Source organism: Canis lupus, chromosome 6 (assembly GCF_003254725.2).
Source record: "Canis lupus dingo isolate Sandy chromosome 6, ASM325472v2, whole genome shotgun sequence".
Taxonomy (NCBI): Eukaryota; Metazoa; Chordata; class Mammalia; order Carnivora; family Canidae; genus Canis; species Canis lupus.
Window position 1 is genome coordinate 42,383,360 of NC_064248.1, and position 27,935 is coordinate 42,411,294.

At 60.5% G+C, this 27,935-nt stretch overlaps 1 protein-coding gene across 5 annotated transcripts; it reads right to left on the bottom strand.

Moving 5' to 3' along the window:
* Nucleotides 1-1,681: 1,681 nt before the first annotated feature.
* On the bottom strand, nucleotides 1,682-27,856 carry CELSR2 (cadherin EGF LAG seven-pass G-type receptor 2). 5 transcript variants are annotated; one of them, XM_049111000.1, is made up of 34 exons: nucleotides 24,269-27,854; nucleotides 18,610-19,257; nucleotides 16,078-16,300; nucleotides 15,540-15,655; nucleotides 15,268-15,356; nucleotides 14,703-14,860; nucleotides 14,136-14,299; nucleotides 13,859-13,984; nucleotides 13,331-13,497; nucleotides 12,741-13,028; nucleotides 12,483-12,657; nucleotides 11,920-12,061; nucleotides 11,626-11,746; nucleotides 11,006-11,189; nucleotides 10,742-10,843; nucleotides 9,928-10,022; nucleotides 9,485-9,694; nucleotides 8,847-9,030; nucleotides 8,611-8,739; nucleotides 8,345-8,525; nucleotides 8,010-8,177; nucleotides 7,783-7,909; nucleotides 7,460-7,660; nucleotides 6,987-7,161; nucleotides 6,581-6,693; nucleotides 6,385-6,464; nucleotides 6,169-6,295; nucleotides 5,948-6,070; nucleotides 5,217-5,344; nucleotides 4,727-4,815; nucleotides 4,427-4,621; nucleotides 4,129-4,299; nucleotides 3,744-3,978; nucleotides 1,682-3,024 (listed from the first exon to the last, which is right to left on the bottom strand). In XM_049111000.1, exons 1-34 carry the CDS (start codon nucleotides 27,597-27,599, stop codon nucleotides 3,018-3,020), a joined length of 8,772 nt encoding a protein of 2,923 aa, XP_048966957.1. In that variant the 5' UTR covers nucleotides 27,600-27,854; the 3' UTR covers nucleotides 1,682-3,017. The 5 variants fall into 5 exon arrangements, with proteins under 5 accessions (XP_048966957.1, XP_048966956.1, XP_048966955.1 ...); XM_049110999.1 differs by having other exon boundaries at nucleotides 1,682-3,276; XM_049110998.1 differs by having other exon boundaries at nucleotides 1,682-3,279.
* Between the last annotated feature and the right edge of the window lie 79 nt (nucleotides 27,857-27,935).

The window sequence follows — 27,935 nt, forward strand, 5'->3', positions numbered from 1 at the left end:
ATGCTAGAGAGAGAGAGCACCAGGGGGTGGAAGTAGGGGCAAAGGGACAAGGAAAGAGTCTTAAGTAGACTCTATATTAAGCATGGAGCCTGATGTGGGAGCTCGACATGAGGCTCGATCTCACGACCTGAACTGGAACCGAGTGAGATGCTTCACCGACTGAGCCACCCAGGTGCCCCTGATTTCTTCTGAGTTTTGAGAGAACTTCTCTCTTTGAAGGCCAGGTGATGACTTAAGGAAGCCAGTAGGCAACTGAGTAGAGGAAGTGGTGTGTCAGCTGAGGCCCCCCCCACCTCGCTGCCTCCCACATATATATGCCCATCAGCATCCTATGTAGGCACCGAAATGTCCTTCCCCAGACAGAGAGGCCTCCACTGCTGTCTTCTCGTTTGTGGCTAATCTTCGGGTTCACTGAACACATTCACCTGTATCACAGTGGCAGCCGCCTAGGCATGCACCCTCTCCCTGAGCCTCTTGCAACAACTCCTACAGCCTCCGGGATTCTAAGAATTGAGCTGGGGGAGGGGATGTGGAAACAAACAGTACTTGGCTCTGGAGAAATCCAGCAGAGGCAAGAAAACCTCAGGTGTGTTCTCCAGCTGAGACCTGCACTGGCGTCTGGTGAGGAGGGCCGGTCGTGACTCCCTGATGGGGTGCCCGCACGCCTAGGCAAGCCCTGAGGTGTGGCCAGCAGATGGCACATGTGTGGCTTGGGAGGCAAAATGAGTGGCAGACCCACAGGCTGTTGCCACCTGGTGGCCAGAAAGGACGAGGCATGTTCCTTTCCCCTTTTGGGTCAGTCTGGAATTTCGCAACCCCCACCTTGCCTGCCTGCACAGCTGCCCCCCTGGGCAGCTACCTGCTTACTTCCTGCCCTTCGGATCTGGCTGTTTTTCTCTTTATGCACTGTAGCCCTTCCCCCTCCCCCCAGTAGCAACAATGAGGGAAGCCAACATTCACTGGCCTCTTACTATGCACTGTGAACTGTTCTAAGCACTTTACGTGTGTTAACTCATTTAATTCTCATAAAAGCTCAATTAGGCGGTTGCTATTATCATACTCGTTTTGCAGGCAGAGAAACTAAGGCCCAGAGAGATTAAGTCACTCGGCCGTCTGGAGGTTTGTGCTCTTAATCACCACCCTCTACTGCCCCCATATTAACCCCCTAAATAGTTTGCTGAACAGACCTTTGAAAAACACAACACTTGGGAATAGGAGTAATGTTGCAGAACATATAGGTGGCTTGAGTGTGAACTGTCACTTCATTTCCAACGGTAGAACACACAAAATGGCCCAAGAGGAGTGGCGTCAGGAGATACCACGTCACTGAGCCACTCAGCCACTGACCTCTGCTCTCCCTGCCTCCTGAGTTCTGTCCCCAGGGCTCAGCCCTAAGGGGCTGCACTGAAAACCTGCCTGCTCTTTGCAGCCTCTCCAGGAACACAAGTCCCTCCAGTGCTGGGGAGAAAGAGCCTTTCCTGCCACCTGCCACATCCTCCTTGGACATGCTAGGACATGGGCTCTGTGCTGATGAGGCCATCCAGGGAGCACTGCTGGGATGTCAGTAGCAGGGCTAGCTCAGTGGCCGCTTGACATCCGAGGCCCCTGTCCCCCAGCCCTCCTAGGACCCTGGCTGCTCTTATTTTCCAGAGCACTGCACAGAAGCACATGATGACAGTGCTCAACCCGCACAGAACTAGAGTTTATTCAGTAGTATGGGGAAATGAAAAAACAAACACAAAACCCTACTGTATTTACAGTAACAATCAAACTGTACAATCTGATGGTTAGTATCAAGTTAGCATCCAGCATCTTTGTATTTTTTAAGTCAAGTCATCAGTAGTTAAAAACCAGTTAAATTTTTAACTCTTTGTAGGAATTGCTGAGGGGAGAGTTCGCGGGGAGAATCCATGGCAGAAAAGCCAGCAACCAGCCTTACAAATGAGAAATAGGTACTTTTTTTCCCACCCATAGCCTCTTTTTCTAGCCACCTGCTCCAGAGTAAAGTCAGTGACAAATCCGTAAAACATGCTCAGCGCAAATGGTACCTCAAACAGCGGTTGGCAAACTAAGACGGCGGCGGGAGGAGAGGAGGCGGAAGGTGACAGCCTAGGACAAGGGGAGGGCCTCAGGCCCCTCGCCAGGGCTGCTGGGCACACACCCAACCTGTCTCGGCCACATCAGACCCCTGGGACCGGACACAAACCCATCCCAACACAAAAAGCAAATAAATAAAAATATATATTAACTCTCTCTTCGCAGGGAGCTGGGAATGGGCGCCGGATGGGGGCAGAAAGAGGAACAGGACCCGGTCCTTTGAAGAAGAGAGCCCATTCCCAAAAGGGGTTAAAAATCAAACGTGTCTCAGAGGCCACAGCAGGTCAGACAAAGTGGCATTTGCCTGATCTTGGGCGGTGGGGGGGTGGGGTGGACAACAGCACCCAGACTTGAGACCTGTGCTCGAGACTTCTGGGGGGCAACCGAGCCAGCCCTGAATTTACTCTTCCTCCCCGTCCCACCCCCACCGCACAGCAAAGAAGCGCAACTGAACACATGACTGGCCTTCCCCGGGCGGGTCAGGCAGGGAAATGAAGCACTTTTGGGTCAGCAAACTGAGCAAACGCCTGGGCTGCAGCACATGGCCAGAGTCCAGGAAAGGGAGAGGGACTGGGGTGGCCCGGCCTCCGCCCAGGGGCACGGGTTCCCCTCAAAATGTGTTCATGCAGCATTTGGGGGTTTGGGGGGCGCGGAGTCCTGCCCCCTTGCCAGACAGGGCCTTTTCAGTTCCTGGGCGGGACGGCACAGGCAGGGTGCGGCATGCCTTCGCCCTGGCCGCCCTCGCCATACTGAGGCCTGCAGGGGTGCAGCCCACAGGGCCCGATGCCCTGGGTGCGCGTGGCTTCGTCCTTTCCTTTTGGTGATGGCAAATGAGGGGCAGGCCCCCCACGAGTCCCTCTCCTCCCAGAGGCACAGCAGATGGGAAACCGAGGAGAGGCTGGGAAGTATCCTGGGAGGTCCTATCCTCTTTGGGAAGGGGAAGGGGAGTCAGTTTCCAGCATATAAAAAAAATTAATCCCTGAAGTCATGAAGAGTGGAGATCCTTTTTTAAATTCTTTTTTTCCTCTTTTCTGAAAAACTTTGTCTTGGAGATGTTGGCCCCAGGGTTCCAAAGTGCAGTGAAGGGGATGGTGGGGGAGGGAGTTGGCACTAGATGGCCTTAGGTGGGGTGCGACCCCTCCCGGCAAGGCCCGGGCTCCTCAGATGGACGTTTCATCGCTGCTGCGGGCAGGCGTTGGGGAGCAGGGGCAGGATAAAGCACAAGACAGGAGTAGGGGCATGAGTGCAGCTGGGGAAGGTAAGGGAGCCTCAGGGGTGTAGGAACCACCGGCCCAGGGTTAATGCAGGAAGTTAAAGAAGAGAAATCTGGAGAGGCAGGAAAGGAAAGTGACAGAAAAGGCAGACAGCGAATTAGTCAGAGCCGAGAAGACAGTGAGAAGCTTTCACCAGGAGGAGGAAACAGGAAAGCAACCCCAGCTCCCCACCCTCCCTCACTGTGCCTGCTGCAGGCCAAGCTGAGCCGGGCTCCACGGTTTGGGGGAAGGTCATGGTGGAGCTGGGCTACACCGGCCCATTCACCCCCCAACCGCCTGCCAGGGCAGCCCAGGGAGGCCCAGAAGCCGCTCTGAGCCCAGCCAGGGCCTCTGTGGGGCCGCACCCTGTCCCACCCAGCCAGACCCACTCACTCGGAGCCCGATGAGTCCTCATCCACCGTGCCCGCCTTGATGCTCATGGCGATGGGCATGACCCCATTCAGCTGCTCCTGGAGACTCTGCCGGGGTGGAGGGCGGGGAGGGGGCCCGCCCCGGCTGCCCTCGCTGGCTGAGGAGCCCCTAGAAGACCCTGTGCCTTGCTCCAGGGGTAGCCGTAAAAGGCTGCTCTTCTCACTGATGGTGGGCAGACACTTCTTCTTGAGGATGCCTGTGGGCCAGGGTGGGAGGGCGGAGGGGGCAGGTGCCATGAGGAGCAGGCGGTAGGATCATGGGGCTGCCCTAGAGAGCCCTACCAGCCACAGGACAAATGTGAGGTTGCTGGCCGGGGGAGCATGGCAGCCGGTCATGCCCCACTCACCTTTGTGAGGTTGGGCAGAGGGGCCTGGGAGGGGGCCAAGGGACCCCTCCCGAGGCAGGGCATCTCCATTCTCCCATGGGCGCTCCTCGGAGGCCCCATTGCCACTACTCTCCTTTGCTGTGGTCCCAAAGTCTCCCGGCCAGGGGGCCTTCCCCGGCCCTGAGCCCCCATCTGGTGGAGAAAGGAAGTCCATAAGGCCCAGAGAAGGCAGACAACTAGGAAAGTCACCACCCAGGGAATCCCTGGCTCTCTCCCCTCCCACTGCCCCTCAAAGGCCACGGCCCTGGCGCTGGCCCACCCTTGGGGGTACTGTGCAATGGCAGCCTCTCAGCGCCAGGCCCCAGCAGGCTGTCCCAGCCCGGCTCTCCAGGGAAGACGGCCTCCTCCTCCTCCTCCTCCTCCTCCTCCTCGCTGTCTGATGAGTGAGTAGAGGCATAGGAGCCACTCTGGTCATCTTCCAGGGACAGGTCGCTGTCAGAGTCTGTGTCAGGATCTGGGAGATGAGGGAGAGATCAGAGCTGACCCACCCACCTCTGCACACCCTCCACAAAAGCCAGGCAGCTGCCCCCCACTGGCCAGCAGGAGCTTCCTTTCTCACCATGCTGCTGGTCTTGACCTTCCAGGAATAGGCTGCCTGGGTCCCCCAGGCCAGGGGGCCCTTGGCCAGGGTTCAGTGTAGACTCTTCCCTGAGAAGACAAGACCATGCTGGAGGGGTCACCCATCACCTTGCCCGGTGTCCCATTCTCTTCTCTCTCCCTGATTTCCCAGTTCCCACCTGGTGCCCCTCCTGATTTTTTTTTTAAAGATTTATTTATTCATGAGAGGGGGGGAGAGAGGAATAGAGACACAGGCAGAGGGAGAAGCAGGCTCCTTGCAGGGAGCCCGACATGGGACTCGATCCCTGGTCCGCAGGATCAGGCCCCGGGCCGAAGGCGGCGCTAAACCGCTGAGCCACCCGGGCTGCCCCCTCCTGCTTCTAATGGAAGCTGCCACCCTATGAGCTAGTCAACTCCCAGCCTGGCCGGCCTGGCTTCCAACATGCGTGGGCTCTTCTCCCTCTGCTGGTGCTCCCAACACCAGGGCTCACCTCAGCAAGAAGGGGATGTAGCTGGGCTGACTCTTGCCCGAGCGGCTCGCGCTGTGCAGAGAGCCGGCTGAGTCTCCGTAGGGCTGGTACAGCCGCCCGTCCGCATAGGGGCTGGGGCAGTTGTAGGACTAGGCAGGGGACAGAGAGCTCAGTAAGCAGGGAAGTGGGACGGGGGAAGGGTGGCGAGTGGAGGGGCCGAGGGAGCTTGCCCTGAGGTCTACCTCCCACACGCCCAGGTCTAGAAGAGAGAAGCCCGTCTCTGCTGCCCCCTCCGTATAGGGCCCAGTAGTGGCTGTTGCTCAGCCATAACCGTGCCAGCCCTATGCGCCCCAAGTACTCCGGACTCGGCTATGAGGGCTTCCTGGTAAAAATGGTATAAGGAATTATCTCCCAAGAATGTGCTGGCAGACAGAAAGTTTACCAAGATTCGCCAAGTATTCTCAGATGCTGGGTATCCATGGCTGGATCCCATCTTGTCCACTTCCTCGCCTTATGCCTCCTAGTTCCATCCACTCCCATTTCTCCTGAGTCAAAATCCTCTTCCCCACCCCACCCGCCAGCCCTCTCTTCCCGGGCCTCACATACCATTTCACCACCCCTTCCTCCTTCCAGGAAAGGATGTAAGGAGGAAGATGAGGTGGGGCAAAGGCACAGACAAGGAGCTCCATGGGGCTCCTGCCTCTTCCTCCCCGCCTCAGACCCCTCCACCTCCCCGTCCCCAGCTCCCTCACCGAGGTCAGGGTGGACTTGGTGGTGAGTGCAGGATCAGGGCTGGGCTTGCGGCTACAGGCAAACTTGAGTGCTTTCCGGACCTCTTTGCTAAGCACCACGTAGGAGAGGAAGATGAAGGGGCCCTGGTGGACAAGAGGCGGCAGCAGCTAAGTGCGTGTGTGGCCCCCCCACAGCCGAGCCGCACCCCCTCCACCCATCTCCATGGGGCTGGGCCAGGTACCTGGACGCAATTGCAGGCAGCAAAGAGGTAGTGGAAAAGGAGGGTGTCGCTGTTGACAGAGAGCAGCGCCAGCAGCCACGTGGCGCTCAGCAGCAGGAGGACAGCAAAGGACGGCCTCAGGCCCGAGCTGGAGACAGACAGGCTGTGAGCCCAGTGGCCTCCTACACCCAGGCCTGCCCCCAGCCCGCTGCCCAGGCACCCGCCCCCTGTACTCACACAGGGCCTTTCTTCTCAAAGCCCTGCCGCTGGGCAGCACAGGAGGCACGGGCCGCCAGGATGTACAGGAAGACACTCATCTAGCAGGGGAGGGGGTGGGGGGAATCGTCAGGGGACAGGCAGCTTGTACCCACCCCACGGGGGCCCAGGTCCTAAGGACACATGCAGCCTGCTCACCCCACTTTCTAGCACCTACCGAGACAGCGAAGGCCACAGGGCCAGCAAAGCTCCAGATGAGCGTATCATAGATGGAGAGCCAGCAGAAGTCAGGGTTCCCATAGCCCTCAGGGTCCAGGCCCACAGCCAGACCTGGGGGTATGGTGACAACAGCAGGGGAAGGGGTGGTGGGGCCTTGGGAATTGGTCAGGTATCACGTGGGCTCACAGGGCCGGGGTGCCAAGGATTGAGGATTCCACCCACCATGTGTCAACACTGACCTCTCCAGGATGGGTGGGGGGAGCCCCAGCCCCTGGTGGGGAGCCTTGGGGGGCTGAGAGAACTCAGACCGGGGAATGGGGATGTGGGTGGGGAGAATAGGGCATGAAGGGAGACCCAAAGCCTAGAGATGTAGAACCTCAGGCCGAGGAAGGGGTGGGATGTACCTGTGATGAAGGCGGGCACGCCCCAGCCCAGCATGTAGTAGAAGCGCATGGGGCCAGCATTGACGTCACGCACTTCGGTGAGGGCCCGATAGAGGTGCAGGGCCTCCAGTAGGCCCCAGGAGAAGGTGCAGAGGTACAGGAAGTGCAGCAGGATGGCAATGACTGTGCAAGCAAACTGGGGGGCCCGGCCATGCCAGGTCAGTGACCAGGGTGCACCCAGAGCACGGATTCTATCTTGTTAGGCAGCGGGGAAAGTCGGAGTGTCAGGTGGTGCTTCGGGAGGTGTGGGCCAGAGGAAGGTACTTCTAGGGTGCCAGGGAAGTGAGGGGGAGCTGGAGAAGGGGAAACCATGGGCTGGGTGCCGGGCTGGGTTCTAGCAGAACCGGAGCAGGGACCAGGAGCAGGGAGCTGGGGAGGACTCCCGAGAGGACGGCAGGTTGTGGACAGCGTCTGGGTGAGGGGAGACAACTTACAGGGAGGTCAGCCTGGTTGATTCCTAGGAGGAAGACCAGCTGAGCCAGGCCCAGAGCAGCAGTTAGGTTCCGTCGGATGCCATGCTGGTTGGAGCGTAGGGCACGCAGGATGGTGAGGAAGAGGAAGGAGAGCAGCAGAGCGGCCAAGGTGACCCCTAGGGCCACGTATGTCAGTGTCTTCAGCGGCAGAATCTCTCCATTCTGCAGAGCGGGTGGCAGGAGGCCCAGAGAATTAGGAGGGGCGGGGCCTTAGCATCCAGCCCCGCACCCTGGGCTCCCACCCCTAGCTCCACAGCTGCCCCCTGCCCCGTGGTGGGTCCAACCTCCCGCCGGGACACATCCATGAGCACGGCAAAGCTCGTCATGTGGTTGCACTGGCAGCTGACATGGCTCTCATTGCGGAAGACGACCTCGCAGCCTCGGGCTGACCAGCCACCTGTGCCACTGACCCTGCGTGAGGAAGGCGGGATCAGGAGATAAGGAGGGTAAGGCACCCAGGGAGGCCTGGCTCTCCGCCCAAAGCCTTGGAGGTAGGGCAGTGCAGGCTCACAGGATGGAGTGGTTCCAGAAGACACAGATGGGCTTGGTGCGCTCCTCCGTCTCCAGCAGCCGGAACTGCACGGTGACCGGTTTGTCCAAGGCTCGGGGCAGAAGCTCCTCATCGTCATGGACACTGATACTCACCACGGGCGTGTTGATGACCGGGCGTTTGGGGACTCTGATGAGGAACAGGCAGGTATACAGTCACTATGGCAGTCTAGTGGCTGAAGGGACGCATCTCTGCATCACTCAGGGGTGCCTCCAACCCCTGGCCTCTCTCTAGGCTTCAGCACTCAGCCACCCAACCCACACGCCCACCCACCCTGCATCTCCCTAGCTGCTCACCTCAGGCTGCGCTTGTCCGGGTCATAGTTGTGGGGCAGCAGCCCGGCCAGAGTGCGGTAGATGATGACGCTGGCCACAGCCTCACCTTGGCTCAGCTCTGGGTGCCGCCGCTGACGCCGCGCCAGCTCCTCTGACTCTTGGGGCTCTCCAGGGCCCGCGGGCCTGACCACGGTGGGTGTTTCTGGGATCGGGACACTGTCCACTCAGCTGGGCCCTGCACAGATGCCCCAGCCTGACCCCGACCCACCCTTTAGCTTCCCACTGACCTCTGAAGACAGAATCAGGCAGGATGACCGTTGTCTCAAGGTCTGGGGGCCGCTCCCCCCGCAGCGCCTCATAGCGGGGCAGCTTGGCCCCAGCAAAGTTCCCTTTGTCCAAGCGAACTACAGAGATGACTAGGGAGAGGGTCACAGGTCAGACCCTGGGTCAAGCAGGTAGGCCCGCAGCATGGCCACCTTTGCCAGGGATTCTCTCTACAAACCCTTCCCTGACCCAGTCTCACCAATGTTGGGTGTGACAATGGTGAAGGGGTTCAGGTAGGTGTGCCGCATGTTCTGAGCCAGGGCGCTGGCATAGGCCTCGTAGTGCTGGAGAAGCCAGGCGGTGCCACCCTCCGTCTGCTGGATCAGCTCCCAGTGCCGCTTGTTGGCCGCATCCAGGAGGGCACTGCCCACCCGCAGCAGATTCTAGGGGGGGCACAGTCACGGTGTTGTAGCCCCACACCTTCTCATCCCCACCACCAGGCCTCACCTGTGCCGAGACCAGCCCCGGCTACCCACCCTAACCACAAACCTTCCCTCCTCATTCCCCAACTAAGAGCTTCCGGGTCCTGGGCCTGGACCCCCACATATGTACTAGATGCTGATTCTCCCCACCCTGGCACAGTGGGCAGGGCCTCTGCTCCAAGGAACCGGGTCACACCACGCCCCCCACAAACATTCAGTTCTATTAGCACCTTACTAGGAAAAGGGCTGCAAAGAGATGCTCTAAGTTCCATGGCTCAAGGGAGCTCCTGGAGGCCTCATGCCAGCTAGGAAGTCCCTTCCTAAAGGTAGGGAAGGCCCCCAAGTGGCCCTGGCAATAGGCTCACTCACCATGACCCCCATTTAAGGTGCCAGCCCTGCCCCATCCAAGCCCCACCTCAGTGAAGTGCACGTCCTGTGTGGCGGACAGTCCAAAGCCCCGCTGGGCACTCTCATGGGCCAGCAGCCGTGTGGCCAGCTGGTAGGCCACCTTGACATCACTGCCAAAGTAGCCGGCCGTGTGCTGGGTGGCGTTGCGCAGAAGCAGAGCCAGTCGCTGGGAGCGCCCAGAGTCCAGACCCGACTCGTTCCGCTGCAGCCGCTCAGCCTAGGATGGAGCCAGACAGGACAGGGAGCAAGGGAAATCAGCACAGGAGGGCGGCAGTGAGGTCCCCAGAGGGCAGACCTGGAACTCAGGAATAAAGGGGCCTCAGGAAAGGGGAGAAATGACCACTCCATGTGGAGGCCCCAGGAGGCAGGGCCTGGAATTCCAGAAGCCCCTTTCTCAAAGCTGGCAGCAGGGAGGGGAGAGAGGAGCTAGAGATGAGGAGGTTCACTTACAAAGCCCTTCAGCTCTGAGAAGGTGACTGATGTGCAGTTGAAAAGGTTTGGGGGGAGCCACCCCCTGTGCTCATCACAGTGGCGCACGGCAGTCCCTGGGGGAAGGAAGCCCAGAGGACAGGCCTCAGGAGAGACACAGGAGGCTTCAGGGACCTCTCTGAGTTTCTGGGGGCCAGCACCTCATAGGCCAGAGATAGAAGACAAGCACACAGGGGCCCTGCCTTCCTGTAGTCCAGGTGAGAAGAGGAAGACAGGTGCAGAGAACACTAGAGCCAAAGCCTCTGCATGATGGGCCTGAACAAGGACTATAGGAGTACGGGGCATATGTTCTCCTCAAGCCCCCAGACATGGTTACCCCTCTGCAGCCGCCCCTTGGTGCTCTCTGCCCCTCTCTGTTCATCATCAATCCAAGGACCAGCACCAGCCCCCATCCCAGCGCTGTGTCCCCTGGAAGAGCACCCAACACCCCCAACTCCCCTAACTGCCTTTCCAGTGGCATCACTGCCCTTCCAGGTGGTGAGTGGAGGATGGGAACCCTGTGTGATTCATCTTCGAATCTCTAGGACCCAGCCCTATGGCAGGCACACTGTGGGTCTTTCAGCATTTTTTGCTAAAAATTCAAGATATAGGTGCCCTTTATTCTGGCAACCTTGGGAGCAGAGAAACAGTGTGCCAAGGAAGAATGGGACATGGGGTCTCTAGGACCTGGACACCAGAGAGAGGTCCCAGGATTTGCAGTCAGGGGCTTCCCACCCTCGTCCCAGCGATGAGAGGCTGAGTCCACAATATTGCATTCGAGGCTTCCAGCACCTACCAAAGGAACCTCTGGGGCAGGGGGCAGCAGCAGGCAGCCCGAAGCGGGTACGGGGCCACCAGATCCCAGCCTCTATGGCCCGTGGGCAGCTGTCGTAATTCACTGCAGGGAAGCACACTGGGTCACCCAGGAGCAACTGTCCCCCGGGAGCTGTGCTTAGGCTCCCAGCCCTCCCTCAGCAGCCTCAGGCCTGCAACCAGCCCCCCATGCCTGGCCTCCCTGGCACACAGCGGGACAGCCACCAACCCACTACAGGAACCCCACCTTCACAGCCATTGGTGGTGACCTCAGCAAAAGGATTGTCACAACGGTCACACTGGCGCCCAATGACGCCTGGCTTGCATGGACACTGGCCGTCCTCAGGGTCACAGACGCGGGACAAAGAGCCCGTGGGGTAGCAGTCACAGAGGAGGCAGGTGGGGCTGCCAGGGGGCCGGTAGTGGTTCTCCTGAGAGGGAGGACAGAGGACGTGGGTCATTGGCTCAGGCTCTCTCTCCGGGATGCTCATGGGTTCTTTTGGTGGTGGTCCCTTTAGGGAGAGGCTCGCTGACTTCAGGTCTCCCCAGGAGTGGTATTCAAAATATTTAACTGGTAACGATTTGAGGTCACCAAATCGGTGCTCTGAGGGACATCCCAGAGACAGGCAGTGATCGATGAGCAGGCTACAAAAAAACAGTATAGCTGGCCTAGAGCTCACCGGTAACGTTATCGGTCCTGGGTGCCCTCAAACCACAGACACACAAGAGCCCATGGCCACCTGTTCCCCACCACCCACCATCAGAACAAGGGCACATAGCTTGGAGCTCTCTGCAGGAAGGCTCTCTCCACGGCCTCCCTGCAAGGGCCCAGGCACCCACTGCGAAGGCCCAGGTCAGAGCTATCACCTTGCAGTGGCACTCGCCGCTTGTCTTGTTGCAGTCTGGGTCGAAGCCTTTGCTGACGTCACAGTTGCACGGGCCGCACGTGGGGTGTCCCCACCAGCCTCGGGGGCATGGCTGGTCAATCCTGTGGAGAGGGCCCAGGAAGACATGAGTTCCTTCTGCCACCCCCATCTGCTATAGCCACATGTGGCCCTTCTGGCTGGCTGTAGCTCAGCCTGGTTCTCGGTGCTCCGAGGGACACCCCAGAGACAGGCAGTGGCTACTGGGGCCTGCTGCAGCATGCCCTGGTCCACTTACCTGGTCTCACAATATGGCCCAAGGTAATTTTGGGGACACTCGCAGGTGTAGCCGTGGGGGGCACTGGGCTTTCGGATACACACGGATTGATGTTCACATGGGTTCAGGTCACACACATTAGTACAGTTGTCACCATAGTAACCTGAAACCGTAAAGACAAGAGAGGCTCAATACCCACCCTGCCCTGGCACTCTAATTTTTTTTTTAATTTTATTTATTTATTCATGAGACACAGAGAGAGAGAGAGAGAGAGGCACAGACACAGGCTCCATTCCATGCAGGGAGCCTGATGTGGGACTTGATCCCGGGTCTCCAGGACCACCCCCAGGATGGAAGGCGGCGCTAAGCCACTGAGCCACCCAGGCTGTGCCCCCTGGCACTCTCTTTAAACTTGCCTTCAATCCACCTCCTTCCACTCGGAGAATCATACCAGCTGGCTATGGCTTTGCAGTGCAGGAGATGAGGCCCAGAGGTCGCATGACTGGCCTCAGGTCACACAGCAGAGCCGAAAGGAGTCCCTGGGCCCCCGCCAACCTGCCCATTTCCCTGGATCCCTGGCACACCTGGATCACAGCTGCAAGAATAGCTGTCCCAGTCATCACTGCAGTAGCTGTTGGCAGGACACGGATTCGAGTCACACGGGTCTGGCAGGCTACAGCCGGGCTCCACATTGACGCTTTCCCCGCGGCTAGGATCCAGACTGCTGACCCCCTCCGACGTCTCGCTTACCCTCACACCCTGGCGGGGACAGAAGCGATGTTGGCCCTCTGTGGCGCTGGCCTCCAGATGGTGAGGAGGGGAAGGCAGAGGAGGATGCTCACCTGCAAACAGCCCCGGAAGCCGCGGGCCACACCACTGGCTGGCCCAGGCACTCCCCCGACCGTGATGTTGCTCAGATGCAGCCCGTGCAGCCGAGGGCCTAGGTTGCCCTCTGCCCGCTGCTGCCCGTAGTCGAAGGACAGGATGGCGTGGCCGGGGCCCCCACTGGCTCCCAGCGCCAGCTGTGCATGGTGCCAGTCGCCATCATTGGCTCGGCCTGGCTCCAGCTGCAGAGACGAGGCCTGGAGCCCTGTGCCCTCCACACTCAGTACCACATGGCCTTCCCTCAGCTTTACCAGAAGAAAAGAAAAGAGGGTCAGCCGACTGCCTTAATTGGCTCCTGTAGCCCACCATCCTCCTTCCCAGACCACCACACCATCCTACTGGCCAGCCGAGGCTGGAGAGGGAAACCTATTATTTCTCTCAGGGCCGAGAGGTGGCAGCAGTGATCCAACAAACAGCTCTAGCTGCCTCTTCCTCCGGCAAAGGATAGACCCTGCCCAGCCATCTCTGGCCAGCCTCCTGGCCAGCCTCCGGGAAGCACTTCAGCCAGGGTCAGGGCCCGCCCGCCCCCCACCCCTCCTGGCATCACCTGCAGGGTGATGGTGCTGCGCCCTCTGGTGACAGCCTGCAGCAGGACACCGTTGGCCTGGCGCGTGCGGAACATGAGGCTGAGGTGCCAGGGCTGGGAGATGGGCAGCGAGAGGCCGTGCCAGGCCACCAGGCTGCTGCCCAGGAAGCGCTGTGGGTTGGCCATTTCTGGGGAGGCAGATAAAGGTAGACTGTGACGGGCGGAGCAGCCAAGTGCCCCGGGGGGTATGATGCTCAGAGGCGGTGGTTCCCCGGGGAGGCAGGGCAGGCCTCCTAGTGCCCACTCCCCTTGCAGGCCCCGCCCTCCAGAGCGTTTACCTGTCCTGGGCCCGCCCCACACTGTGCCCAGGCCTGCCACTGACTGGGCCCTTTGTCTCCTGTGCTCCCCTCTCAGGGCTCTGCCTAGACATGCTTTTCCACCCACAGCCCAGCGTGGTTGGGCCCTGCCCAGTGCCTGCCCCGACCCTGCCAGCGTTCCCAGCATTGTCGACAGCTCCCAGGCCTTGGCTTCTCTGGTTGCCTCCCCTACCCTGGGCACAGCTCTTGCCCCCGAAGCCCAGAGGACACTCGCAGCTGAACGCATCCCACTGGTTCACGCAGGTACCCCCGTTGTTGCAAGTACTGCTGTCACACACGTTCTTCTTGGCAGGGCAGCCTAGAAAGGAGAGCAGGGGGCTCGGTCGGGGCTCCAAACAGTAAACCTGTAGCGGAGGGGCCTCTGAACCCCCCAGCACGTCCCCACACCAGGCACAGCCCTCCCTTCTGCCCTGGGCTCCTGGCCTCGCCCCTGGCCCAGGCTCCCATACCAGGCACGGTGCCATTGTTGGCGACGAAGTCAGCCATGTCCACATGCCGGCTGTCCACCTGCAGATTCCTCATGCAGCCCACAAAGTGCCGCGTCCGGACAGGGAAGCTCTCGGGCAGGTCAGGTACCCCGCCCAGCAGCAGGGGCCCGGTCAGATCCAGAGACCTGGTGAAGCAAAAATGGTGGCCACATGAGCAAAAGTGGTGGCAGATGGGGGAGCTCCTGGCTCTTCCTTCTCCCCTCTCCCTGCCACCAGGCTAGAGTGGGGAAGGGCCGAGGCAGGAGCCCACGGGACCCTGAAGAACAGCACAGGGGAAGGGAGGCACCCCGACCTGGAGCCGCTCTCATCTGGTCCCCACCCTTCCCGGGACCACTCCACAAGACCCTGCTCAAGGCCCTAAATCTTGCCGCTTCCACCCCCAACCCTGACCCCTGCAGAAGGCTGAGGGAAGCACAATGAGGGAAGGCCCCCATCCGGACTGGTTTCCATTTCAGGGTCCCCTAAGGCCTACCCTCTCAACCCTCCCCCACTGCCACACCCCATGCCTCAGCCCCCTTCCCAGCTCACTTTTTGCTGCCACCCTGGGTGCCCTGGGCAGCACAGGAGTAGTTGCCCAGGACAGCTCCGAAACGCAGGGCCACCCCCGTGTCACAGCCATCCACGGTCACCACAGCTACCTTCTGCTCAGATGGGCCCTGCGGGAGCCCCGTCTGACCTAACAGTGGCTGTGGACAGGGAAGGGCAGAGAAGGGAAACGGTGAACAAGGAGCCCAGCAGGTCCATGGGCCAGGCACGAAAATGCCAGCACATGCTGACACTTCTTCGTACCACACATATACACATGCGTGTACACATACTCACTTGCACATACAGTGTGCTCACATGACACACATGCTCAGCTGCCTTCCTCAGCATCCACCAGACTTTGTGCTTGTTTATCAGGATGGGGAGCATCTAACGCTCTGGGGTGGTAGAAGCGGAACACCCTAGCAAAGTGGCAAGTCCCCACCCCCGTCCCTCCCTTTCTGCCAGAAGTGCCATGAGCAGCACCCCCTGGACGAAGCGCCCCCTACGTCTGAACACTGAGACAAGGACAGAACCTTCCAACTCCTTGACCCCCTCCTACACCCACCTTATTATAGTACTTCAGCTGTACTGTGTGCCACTGGCCGTCACTGACCCCTCCAGGCACGAATGGGGACACGGTGGTGGTCGACTCCCCTGGAGAAAGCACCCAGGTGAGCTGGGACACTGGATGAGGGCTGGGAATGGGGAGGGCATGCTCGTGGTTGGGACTGGACCCAGGTTTGGCTCGGGGAGGGGGAAGTGTGTGTCTTGGGGTCAGGGGCCAAGACACATAGGGCCTTCCTGAGATGGGCAAGGACATGGGGCAACCGGGGTCACCTGCAGAGAAGGTGAGCTGGACCTGCTCCTGGATCACCTCGAGGGCCACAAAGTCATGCTTCTCATTGAAGCGCCCGTTGTACAACAGCAGCCCATCACGCTCCTTGGTGGCAAACCTGAGCAGGGGTTGGGGATGGGGGTAGGGAATGGGCCACCTACCTAACCCCAACCCCCAGCCACCTAACTAGCCCCTGATCCTACCCAGGACCCTCCAGAGGGCTTACACCTTGGCTAAGGTGATGGACTGTGGAGCTAAAGTGTGGAAGATGAGCCCAAACCAGAACTAAAACCAGAGCCCCTGGCCCCTCGGGCTCCCCACCCTCAAGGGTAGGCAGGAGGAGTGATAAGGCAAGCCTGGTGGGTGAGGAAGGTCTGCTAGCCAAGTGCACAGGTAACTCTCAGTGCAGACCTGGCTCTGCCAACAACCTGCTCCAAGCACTTTTGCTGCCCTTTCTCTCACCTTGTCTGTAGAACGGGAGACACCCCAGGGGCCCACCACACTCCCCATACACCCCACCCCCAGTGTCCAGCCACTCACGAGAGGGCCAGAGTGAAGTGGAAGCGCTGGCGCAGGCCACGAAAGGTGATGAAGGAGTGGGCAGGGAAGCTGCGTGTGGTCACCTGGCAGTAGGGCTTCTCGAAGTCTCCAGATGGGCAGTCGCACTTGAAGCCACCCACCAACAGGTTGACACAGGTGCCACCATTCTTGCAGACACCTGGGGTGCAACGGCCTGAGCGGGCACTCACCTCGCAGTGCTCACCTGGGCAAGGAGAAAGGCAGAGTGAGCACCAAGTGCCTGAGGAGGTGGAGGGGAACTGGGATGCCTCCCCACCCAGCCATACCTCCTGGAACACTCCCAAATTCTCCCACACTGCCTTTCATGTCCTCACCTTCTCTGAGATCTAGGCAACCGGGGTGCTGTGCTTAGCCCACCGCACCATCCTCACCACCATCCCATTATACTGCTGCCCTGCAAGTCCCTGAAGCTCCCAGGCCCTTCTGTACTCCTGTTTGGGGCTCAAGCCACAAGCCTGCCAGGGCCCCTGATCTAAGGCCCAGGTCCTAGTTATCCTTTGGTGTCAAGGCTACTAAGAAAGCATGGGGGTGTTGTGTTCCCACAGGGGTGAATGTGCATGGAGGAAGGCACTGTAGGACAACACGAGGGCTGGTGCCAAACCCCCTCCCTCCCCACTCCCTCCTAACTGGTGCTTTTGTCTCTGTTAGGAGCCAAGATCAGTTTCCCTCTCCAGGGATGAGACCAGGCTCCCACTTGGATTGTCAGAATTATGGGTGGACACGGGTGTGTGTGGGGGGGGGGGAAGCTGGGGACTCCTGGGAATGGGGCAGAGAACTCCTACTCTCAGCCCTGGGGTCCAGACGGAGGCCCTCTGTGCACTTGGGAGATGCTGACAGCGTGGAGATGTGAGACTTGGGAGCAGACCAGGCTTTCAGTGGAGGAGATGAAAATTCCAACAACATCAGATGGGAAAATCCACTCCTCTCTCTCCCTCCCCATTCCCAGATTCTAGAGATAGGTTCTCAGCTCCTGTGCCTAGTGACTGGCTCTTGTTTCCATGGAAACTGTTGTTCGCCTACCCTAAGCCCCCCTCCCCATCCTCTTGGACAAAGACTCCCTTCCCATCCCCCAAGCCCTCCTCTCCCTCCCACCCCCACCCACAGCAGCAGCTGAGAGGAGTCAAGTCTGGCAAGTTCTGGGCGGCAGGGACGGCGGTGGGGGTCGGCTGCCACTGCTGGCAGGGCCAGTGGGCATGGCTGTGGAGGAGAGAGGAAGGCCTAACCTATCTGGCAAGGCAGGGCCCATGGAGGAGAGGGGAAGGGGGTGTCCTGAGGAGAAACAGGATCCTGCAGAGCACAAAGCGGAGGCAGTGAGCCTCCCAGAGAGGCTGGGGAGGGGATGCTGTGTCAAGACTCAGGTCACAGGCCAATGGGGAGGCCTGACCCTTTCTCCAGAACCTGGGCAGGGGTGAAGCTCTGGTGCTAGGGGTCACACAGGTACAATGACCTTCTGAAACAACCCTACCCCACACCCGAAACCTCCAGTGTCTTCTATGCCTTTCCTTCAATGCCTGGGAAGAACAGCACTGCCTATAGCCCGGAAAGGTAATTCCCTCGGTGTTGGGGGGTGGGGGAGGCCAGGTCCCAGGCCCAGCTTTGGAGCTAGTCAGGCTGTGAGGGGACACTCGGAACAAGTCACCTGATCCCAGTGGTCTCTTACATCACAGCCAACAGCTTCCAAAGCTAGCTCTTTACATGTATTAAGTTCATTATATTAATTCTTACAACCGTGCTATGACGTAAGTTGACGTGTTATCTCTGTTTGAAAATACTGAGACACAGAGAGGTTCAGGTGCCCAGGGTCGCACAGCCAGAACCCCGAGGGGCTGCCTCCCGAGCCGGCCCTGACCTCACTCACTGCGGCCCTGACCTCGCTCACTGCCCAGGCGGCCGCTGCTCCGGGAGGGGCTCGCACAGCTCCTCCCCACAGGCCCAGGCCTGTGGGGCTATGCTGGCCCCCAGAAGGGAACAGGCGCCCCCCTGCAGCCCCCGGGCTCATGCGTGGGGGCTCACCCGTGGGGCTCTCCCGTGGGACTCACCCGGGGGGCTCACTGGGGGGCTCTCCCATGGGGCCCTCCCGTGGGGCTCTCCTGTGGAGGCTCACCCGTGGGGCTCTCCTGTGGGGGCTCACCCGGGGGGCTCTCCCGTGGGGCTCTCCAGGGGGGCTCACCTGTGGAGGCTCACCTGGTAGGCTCACCTGGGGGGCTCACCCGTGGGACTCTCCCGTGGGGGCTCACTCGGGGGGCTCTCCCGTGGGGCTCTCCTGTGGGGCTCACCGGGGGGTTCACCGGGGGGGGGGGCTCTCCCGGGGGGCTCTCCCGTGGGGCTCTCCAGGGGGGCTCACCTGTGGAGGCTCACCTGGTAGGCTCACCTGGGGGGCTCACCCGTGGGACTCTCCCGTGGGGGCTCACTCGGGGGGCTCTCCCGTGGGGCTCACCGGGGGGTTCACCCGGGGGGGGGGGCTCTCCCGTGGGGCTCTCCCGGGGGGCTCACCCGTGTAGCCGTCGCGGCAGAGGCAGGTGTAGCCGCCCTCGCGGCTGCGGCAGCGCCCGTGGGGGCCGCAGGGCCGCGAGTAGCACAGGTCCACCTCGGTCTCGCAGTAGTCGCCCGTGAAGCCGGGCGGGCAGCGGCAGCGCAGGCCGCCGACCGGGTGGATGGGCCGGAAGAGCACGGAGGACGAGGCGATGAAGGGCGCCGAGGAGTCGAAGCGCAGCACCGACACGCAGCGCATGTAGTTCTCGCAGGGCTCGCGTAGGCAGATGTTGTCGTCGAAGGGCAGCACGCGCTGCGCCGAGATGGCCGCGAGCAGGCTGCGGTTGAGGTACAGGCGCTCCTGCAGGTCCTCGGAGGGCAGGAAGGGCGGCCCGCCCCCCGGCCCCGGCGGCCGGCCCACCGACAGGCTCACGTTGAGGATGTGGCCGCCCGGGGCGTCCGTGTCCCGCTGCACGTTGAAGACCACCACGTGGTCCGGCGGTGTGGCCAGCGTGGCGGCCACCGCCTGGATGAAGAGACCCAGCAGGGGGGACAGGAAGCGCTCCGGCGACATGTCCTCCAGGCGCAGGGTGATGCTGTGCGTGAGCATCTCGTCCGTGATGATGGTGACACGCAGGGCGCACTGGGCGGTCACGCTGTGCACGCCATCTGCGGGGAAGCGACACAGGTCGGGATGCGATGAGCGGGGCTGGAGGGTCAGGGCTGCCAGGCCACAGACCTAGCCCTCCCGAGCACCCGACAGGGGAGGGGGGACTGAGATCCGGCCCAGCACCCCTGCTCCGCCCAGATGCCACGATGGACTGACTCCCTTCACTAACTGGCAAAAAGTGCCCAAGGGATCCCTGGGTGGCGCAGCGGTTTGGCGCCTGCCTTTGGCCCAGGGCGCGATCCTGGAGACCCGGGATCGAATCCCACATCGGGCTCCCAGTGCATGGAGCCTGCTTCTCCCTCTGCCTGTGTCTCTGCCTCTCTCTCTCTCTGTGACTATCATAAATAAATAAAAATTTAAAAAAATAAAAATAAAAAAAAGTGCCCAAGAAACTACATGGACGTCACTTGTAGGCAAGTCACACCTTGAGGGACTAGCCCCCATAGACACTTAGGGCGATTTGATTTTCAGAGGCTCTCTTGGCATGCTTTCCCCAACACCGCCCCTCCCCCCCCCCCCCCCCCCCCCCCCCCCGTGCCCGCGATCACAACGTCTGAAGAATGGCACATGTTTGAATGTTCGTGCACCCTTCCCTGCCCAAGCGGAGGGTCTTGCTCTCTTAAACCGGAATCTCGGCTTCCCTGCACTAGAACCTGATTTTTCCTATTTCTTACCTTTCTACAGGGCCCAGAGCACCATGAGAAAGCCACAAAAATGATCATCCTGCCCCCTCAGCCTCTATATCTCAAGGCTCCCATACCCCTGACCCTGGCTGTGCTCTCTCCTCCCCGACCAAGGCAGAGTGGGGGTGGTGAACTGGGTCAGTGGGCCACCCAGTCCCCCTCCCACTGAGCCCCATAGCTGCTTGGGCGCAGGCCTGCTATCCCCATAGCAACACCCCACACAAAGCATTCTTCCTGCCCAACTCCAGGCTGCTGAAGATAGCCTGGTGGGGGCCTCACCCCAGGAAATCCAGCTGAGCCACCCTACCAGAGGCTGCACCACCCATTGCCCTGATGCTGTGAGAGATCTTGGGGGCAGAGATGGAAGGGCCTGGGCAGCTGGCCAATCCGAAACCCCAGAAGAGCCCCACGAGTCTGATCTCTCCTCTAGCCTTGGGCCTCTAGCTATCCATCGCCCACTTGGCTTACCACATTATACCCGAGTGCCTGCCACACCTGCAGGCCACACACTCACTTATTAACACCTAGGTGCTAACACACTCTAGTGTCTCACTCCACCCACACTCTAAGCCCAGAAATACCATACACACCTGAATGCACATACACATGGCAATGGGTTTTATTTAGCTCAGAAATGAAGGCTGGAGGCCAGTGGAGAGGGGTAAATGGCTCAGCAGGGCTCTAAAGGGTATTTGTATTTTTACTCACTATAATGTTCTACACAAAGTAGGTGTTCAGTAAATATTAAGATGTCTCCATAGTGAAGAAACGTCTTTATTTTTTTAAGATTTTATTTATTTATTTATTTATTTATTTATTTATTTATTTATTTGAGACAGAGAGCGAGCATGAGGGGGGGAGGGCAGAAGGAGAAGCGGGCTCCCTGCTAAGCAGGGGGCTCAGCAGGGGACTTGGGGGCTGGATCCCAGGACCCGGTGATCATGACCTGAGCCGAAGGCAGACACTCGACCTATTGAGCCACCCAGGTGCCCCAAGAAATGGTCTTTAAAACACAGCAGGAGGGGCCCTGAGTTGATATGGAAAAGGACTCCCTAGCAGGAATGGGTCAGGAGTTGTGTTTCTGGGATGGGGTGGGAGGAGGAGGAGGAACCTGGGAATAGAATCTGTCTCCAGAATAGCCAGGCCTATTTGAGGTGGCTCACTACACCAGGTGGCTCAGTTGAGCCTGAAGGCTGAAGGCAGAGACCATCTCAGCCCTGTCCTTGGTCCACCTCCCCTCCAGCCTCATCACATGAGACTGCTGAAGCCCTCCTGCTCTCACCAGCATGCTTGCTCGTCATTACCCACTCCCTCTCCTCCTACTCTTGTCTATAGCCACTGAACATGCTGTGCCTTCCCACCTGGCCTACCCAGACACCAGCTCTCTGCCCTCCTACATTTCTCACCTGCCCTAAGCTCACCGACTCCAGGAAGCCTGCACAGATTTATGACCTCAGGCTCCACTTTCCTCCCTCTTTCAGGCGGAGCTGGCACAGGACTCTTGTGTACTTGGTGCCTCTGCCCAGTGATTCCTCGATGGGACAGTCCCTCTAGGCAGAAAGTGGCCCGAGAGTCCACACAGTGCCTCTAACTTATTAGGGAGGGAAGGGGGCAAAGCCTGTGAGCAAGAGAAACCTCACCACCACTCAGCCCTGCGAACAAGCACTCCTCCCTGCACGCCCCCCCCAGCAGCCCCAGGCCCCGCCCCTGCCCCTCACCCAATGTGTCTCTGTTGCTTCCCATCTGGTCTACCATCTGTGGCCACCTGCCCCTTCCTCTGTTGTCCCCCTCCCCAGCAATCAACCTACTGCACAAGCCTTCCTCTTTGTTCCTCTCCCCTGCCTTGACCTGGCTCACCCCTCCAGTGCCAGGGCAGGGTGGGAACAGGGGACCCAGGCCCTGGACTGTGGCAGGATCAGACTCCAAGCCTCTCTTCCCCAGCAGGTGCGCTGGTGGGAGCTGTAGCCCCAGAGAGGGTCCCCCGCTCTGGGAGCTGACCAGACCACACACAGGAGCTCCTGTGTGTCCCAGCAGAGGAGGAAAGAGGCAGGGAGAATTGAGGCTTCAGGACAGCCCCCCAGCCCAAGCTGGGGCAGCTTCAGCCACGGGGAAAATGAGAGGGGGAAGTCAGAGAGGCAGGAACGCGGAGACTAAACAGGGGAAAACAAAGATCCAGGGAAAGACCCAGCAATGGAGAAAGTGGGGAAGGAGAGAGCCCCGCAGGAGATGGGGAGAGCGCCCTAGAGAGGGGCAGCACCAGAGGGCCCCGGTGGGCAGGGGCTGGGCAGGGGCGGGAAGAAAGAGAGACAAAGAACAAGAAAAGGAAAACAAAGGGGCAGTGGGAATCAATTCCCCCCCTCACCCCAGCCTCCCTGAACTTTGGGGTTGCCGTGGTGACTGTGTCCAAAGGTCAGGGCGGAGGGGACAGGATGGAGGGGACAGGATGGGGTCGGGCTAGAGGGCCAGCCTGAGGCCTTCCCTTCTGTTCTAGGGGAGCTGTGGTCAGGGGCTCCGCAGGTAGGAGCCTGAAGGCTGCGTGGGGCCTCCTCAGTGCCCTGCCACACTCACCTAGGACAGGCTGGGGGGAGGACACGAGGGAGAGCCCCTTCTTTCCCATCCCTCCCCACTGCTTGCTTCTCCCAGCACAGAGAAGGATACAGGATACAGGAACTCCAGCCCTTCCCTTCCTCCTGGAGAAAAACTGAAGCTTCGACAGGCACAGGGCCTTGCCGATGATCTCTAAAAGCTCACATCAGGGCACCTGGGTGGCTCAGTGGTTGAGCATCTGCCTTCGGCTCAGGTCATGATCCTGGGGTCCTGGGATTGAGCCCCGCATCGGGCTCCTCGAAGGGAGCCTGCTTCTCCCTTTACCTGTGTCTCTGCCTCTCTCTGTGCCCCTCATGAATAAATAAATAAAATCTTAAAAGAATATTAATAAATAAATAAAAATAACGGCTCACATGTCCTGGCTCCCATGGCCACCCGAGGAGGGGAGGCATCTGTCCAGGAAGGACCCAGAGCGAGGAGGGGGCTAAAGCCACACCCTGCATCTCACATGCCTCTCGTTCCCCATCTCGTTCCAGTCCAAGCCCAGACTCCCTGGGGTGGCAGTAGAGGGGTGCCCGGCTCTTTTCCTCCTCCATGATGTGTCTGGAGTGGGGTACCGTGGCCCACCCATCCACAGGGTGCCCCTAACAAGGGGCCCTCAAGGGAGCACCAGTTGTTCCCCAGCTAGGGAAGGGCCTTAGCAACCTGGGGCTGGCCCCCTCCTATGCCACTGCCGATCACTCCCCACAGTTGACAGAGAAGACAGAAAGCGGCCCCCCTCAACTCTCCTCCCCCAGCCCTCTGTCCAGGGAGTCTGCAGGCTGAGCGCTTGGCCAAGCAGCAGGAATGTCCAGCCTGGGTCCCGGCCAGGCTCCCACGCCCCAGGACTCAGTTCTCTCCCCACCGGAGCAGGGGGCTGTACCCTCAAAGGCCACCGGTCCCCTGGCTCATCCTGGTTCCACACTCCATTCCTTGAGCCTGGGCTGGTCACAGGAAGGCCTAACATCCTAAGAAGAGCCCATAGGGTGGCAAGGGGGCCCAGGAGGCCTCAGCCTGCCCCTGGCTTCCCTGCAGCCCCTCCCCCAAGCTGGACCCCAAACCATGGCCTCTGACAGTGGGGTCTGTTTGGACAGAGACAATGAGCTCTGGCTTCACTTCCTGCGGGAGCTCTGAAGGGATAGCCAGGCCAGGCTCTTTCTGCCTGGAGGGAAAAGAATGCTCTAGACAAAGTCCCCCTCAGCCAGTCTGGGACTCAGCCGGGAGCCAGAAGGGGCCAGAAGAGGCCCAACTGCAGGGTCCTGACCCCTCGGCGGCAACCCTGTGCCCCGTGGCCCTCTGCTCTGTCAGAAGGCTGTTATGAGATCACAGGAATATCCTGCCGGGCGTGAAGGGGTGCTGAGGGGCCCGGCTCGCCTCTCCCCCCACACACACCACAGTCCTCTCTACCCCTCCCCCAGCTCTCCTGGTCCCCAGTCTTCCCCGCGCCTTTTTTCACAATCCTGGCAGCCATGGCCAGGGCAGCCTCGCAACACTTCCCCTGCCACGTCACAGGGTGGTAGGCAGGGGGCAGCCAACCGAAGCAGCCCAGCCCAGCCTGGGGCAGCAGGCGGGGCCTACACCAGCTGCCAGGATTCTGAGGGCTCCTTCCCAAGCTGCTTCTCGCCCCTCAACCTCTGCACCAGACACTGGGCAGAGAGGCGGGTCAGCGCTTCCTTGAACCTGTGCCCAGGCCCTCCCCCAAGGGCCACCCCCACCGGACGCCACCTGGGCCCTTCCTTACCTGACACTAGCACGCTCATGATGGCCTCCAGAGGACGGTTGTTGTCCAACGCCCGGCTCAGCCTCAGTTCGCCCGTCGAGGCATTGAGCAGGACCAGGCTGAGCTCATTCCCCCTCTCGAAGCTGTAGGTCAGGCTGTCTGAGACATCAGGGTCATGGGCAGGCACGCGGCCAATGGCACCCCCAGGGAAACTGCTTGAGCGGTTGGTGACATAGTTGTTGAAAAGGATCTCAAAGTTGCCCAGCACTGGTGGGTTGTCGTTGCGGTCAAGCAGGCGGACGTGGACGGTAGCCCGACTCACCAGGGGAGCTGACGTGGCCTGGATGACCAGGATGTATTCAGGCCGGTCCTCGTAGTCCAAGTCCACCAGGGCGGTCAACTCCCCAGAGAAGATGTCCAGTTGGAAGACCTCAGGAATGTTGCCCTCCACAATCTGGTACATGATCTGGGCATTGGTGCCTTCGTCGGGGTCAGTGGCTGTGACGCGGGCCACGGCCAGCCCAATGGGGCTGTTCTCTTCCACGAACACGTCAAACTCGTCCTGCTCAAAGACAGGTGGATTGTCGTTGACATCCAACACAGTGACTGTGACTTCCATGGGCGTGCGGGCTGGAGGCATCCCCTTGTCCACCGCATATGCCCGCAAAATGTATTGGGCCACGTTCTCGCGATCTAGCCTCCGAAGCGTTCTCACGATGCCCGACGTGGACTCCACGATAAAGTCACCATCTCCATCATCGCCCCCCTGGAAGGTGTAGAAGACTCTGCCGTTGAGGCCGGAGTCACGGTCAGTGGCTGAGATCTGCAGGACACTGGTGAAGGGAGGCACATCCTCATAGACGCTGCCCTGGTAGGAGTCACGCAGGAACTGAGGGGCATTGTCATTCACATCGTTCACCAGGATCTCTAGGTAGGTTGTGTCAGACTTCTGGGGAATGCCATTGTCCCGGGCAGTGATGGCCAGGGTATAGGACACTTGGTCCTCATAGTCTAGCTCAGCCTGGGTGGTGACAGCCCCTGTGTCTGCATCAATGCGGAACTGGGGGATGCTGTCCTCCATAAAGTAGGTGATGCGGGCATTCTCACCCGTGTCCTCGTCCGTGGCACTGATCAGCACCACCGTGGTGCCTGCTGGCCGGTCCTCGTTAACGTTCACCGTATAGTGGGAGCTCTGAAAGACTGGACGATGGGTGTTGGCATCAGTGACGTTCACTACCACCTGTGCTGTGTCCTGCCGAGTGCCATCGGAGGCAGTGACAGCTAGCACATATTGCCGCTCGAGTTTGTAGTCCAACGGCAGGGCGAGCGACACGAGCCCACCACCACTCTGGCTGGTGATGGAAAAGCGGTTGCGAGTGTTGCCGCTGGTGATCTGGTAGGTGATGACACTGTGGGCATCGCGGTCCACAGCCGACACTGTCACCACGCTGGTGCCCACAGCCGCATCCTCGTTGAGTCTCACTGTGTACTCCGGTTGGGTAAAGGTGGGGTTGTTGTCGTTGACATCCAGGATGGTCACACTGACGCTGGCTGAAGCAGTGAGCACTGGGGTGCCGTGGTCTCGGGCTTCTACCCCAAAGCTATAGAAATCAACCTCTTCCCGGTCCAGCTCAGCTGCCACAGAGATCCAGCCTGTGCCATTGTTGATGGCAAAGGGGAAGTCATGCCCAACCCCAGCAAGGCGGTATTCCAGGCGGGCATTATCACCAGCATCAGCATCGATGGCCTGGACATGGAGAACCAGGTAGCCTAAGGGGACACTCTCTAGCACAGTAGCCTGGAAGGGGGTGCTGACAAAGATGGGGGCGTTGTCGTTGATATCCAGGACTTGCACTGTCACCAAGCCAGAGACGTTGGAGAGTGGGGGGCGGCCACCATCCTGTGCCCGAACCCGGAGGGTATACTCCTTGGTCGTCTCATAGTCAAGAGGGCTCACCACGTCCAGAGCCCCGGTCTGGGCATCCAGGTAAAACTGTCCCCGAGCATTGCCACTCATGATGCTATAATGCACCAGGGCATTACTGCCCTTGTCTCTATCCGAGGCTGTGACCCGGAGTACCGGGGCCCCCGGGGTCACATCCTCACGCACCTGGACCACGTAGCGCTTCTCACTGAACTGAGGGGCGTTGTCATTGTCATCCTCCACAGACAGGAACACAGCAGCTGTGGCACTCCGTGGACCTGGGTCCCGACCCTGATCACTTGCCTCCACTGTCAACTGGTAGGATTCTACTTCTTCCCTATCCACGGGGCCACGGGTTCGGATGACCCCAGAGCGAGGGTCAATCTCAAAGATTTCAGAGGGGCTGCCGCCAGGCCCCTCCAATAGGCGGTACAGAATATTGGCATTGGGGGGGGCATCGCCATCTGTGGCTCTGACTGTGAGCACCTCATAGCCAACCTCCAGGTTCTCCCTGAGGCTCTCCTTGTACTCCTGCTGCTCGAAAACAGGGTCGTGATCATTGGTGTCAGTCACCAAGATGGTGAGTGTGGCCAAGGCACTGCGTCGGGGCATGCCATGATCCTGTGCCGTGACCCTGAAGACATGGGTGCTCTTGGTCTCACGATCCAGCTCCTCGGCTGTGGTCACGGCGCCCGTGATTGGGTCCAGAGAGAAGAACTGTTTGGAGCGGCTATCAAAGAGGGCATCCATGGTGTACTCAAGGCGGCCAGCCTCGCCCTCGTCTGGGTCAATGGCCCGCAGAGATGCCACAGGGGTACCTGCCGGCTGGTTCTCAGGCACTGTGGCCTGGTAACTGGGGGGCTGGAACTGGGGGGCTGTATTCACGTTCCTTTTCCGACGCCCGCCCATGGGCTCTTCTGTTGACCTTTCCCCTGCCCTGAGCACTGGGGTCTGCACCAGCTTGCAGGACTGGCATCTCAGCCGTGGGGCCTTTAAGCACGGGTGTTCCTGGGGTAGGGTGAGCTTGCCCTGTGGGGAAAGGTGGCCTCCAATGCCCAGGAGGCGACAGCTCCACGGGCAGCCTTCGGGGGCTGGCGGCAGAGGGATGAGGGCTCCGGATTCTGGGCACCAGACCCTCAGCCCGTCGTGGTGGGGCACCAGGTGGCCAGTCAGCTCTGTCCCTGCATCCCTGCAGCGGCTGGTGTACAGCCAGAGATTGGAGGCCGAGGCTGGGCAGAGCCAACCCACGGGGGCGCAGGCCCCTGAGGAGCCCCGGCCCCCGGGCCCCAGGGAACGACAGGGCCCCACTTGGTCTCCCAGCAGTGGCGGCGGCCGCAGCAGCAGCAGCAGCAGCAGCAGCAGCAGCAGCGGCGGCGGCGGCGGCGGCGGCGGCGTTGGAAGGGGGGCGCGGGCCGCCCGGCTCTGCATCTCTCCCTGCTCCCGGCCGGCCGGGTCAACGGCGGCGGCGGCTCCCCCTCCGGCTCCAGCCGGCCCCGCCGCGCCTCATGCCCGGGCCGGGGCGCCGGTCCCCGGGGGCCCTCGTGCGCCCCGCGGGGCCTGCGCTTGGCTGTCTCGGCGGGGCCCGCGCTGAGCCCTGCGACGCAGCCGGGCTCGCAGCGCTCCCGGATCCCGGCCCGCGCCCGGGGCACCCGGCCGCCGCGGGCTGGCGCTGCGCCTCCACTCGCGCGCCCGTCTCCCGCCACCTGCGCCCGCGGGCCCCGCGCGCCCCTGGCCCTGCCGACTCCCCGAGCCCCGAGGTGCCCC

Coding starts and splice junctions, on each gene's coding strand:
- CELSR2 (XM_025417359.3), bottom strand. CDS start 27,599: ATGCAGAGCCGGGCGGCCCGCGCCCCCCTTCCAACGCCGCCGCCGCCG. Junction 7,910..8,009: donor TTCTGGAACCACTCCATCCT/GTGAGCCTGCAC, acceptor TTCCTCACGCAG/GGTCAGTGGCACAGGTGGCT. Junction 6,694..6,986: donor CGTGCCCGCCTTCATCACAG/GTACATCCCACC, acceptor CCATACCCCCAG/GTCTGGCTGTGGGCCTGGAC.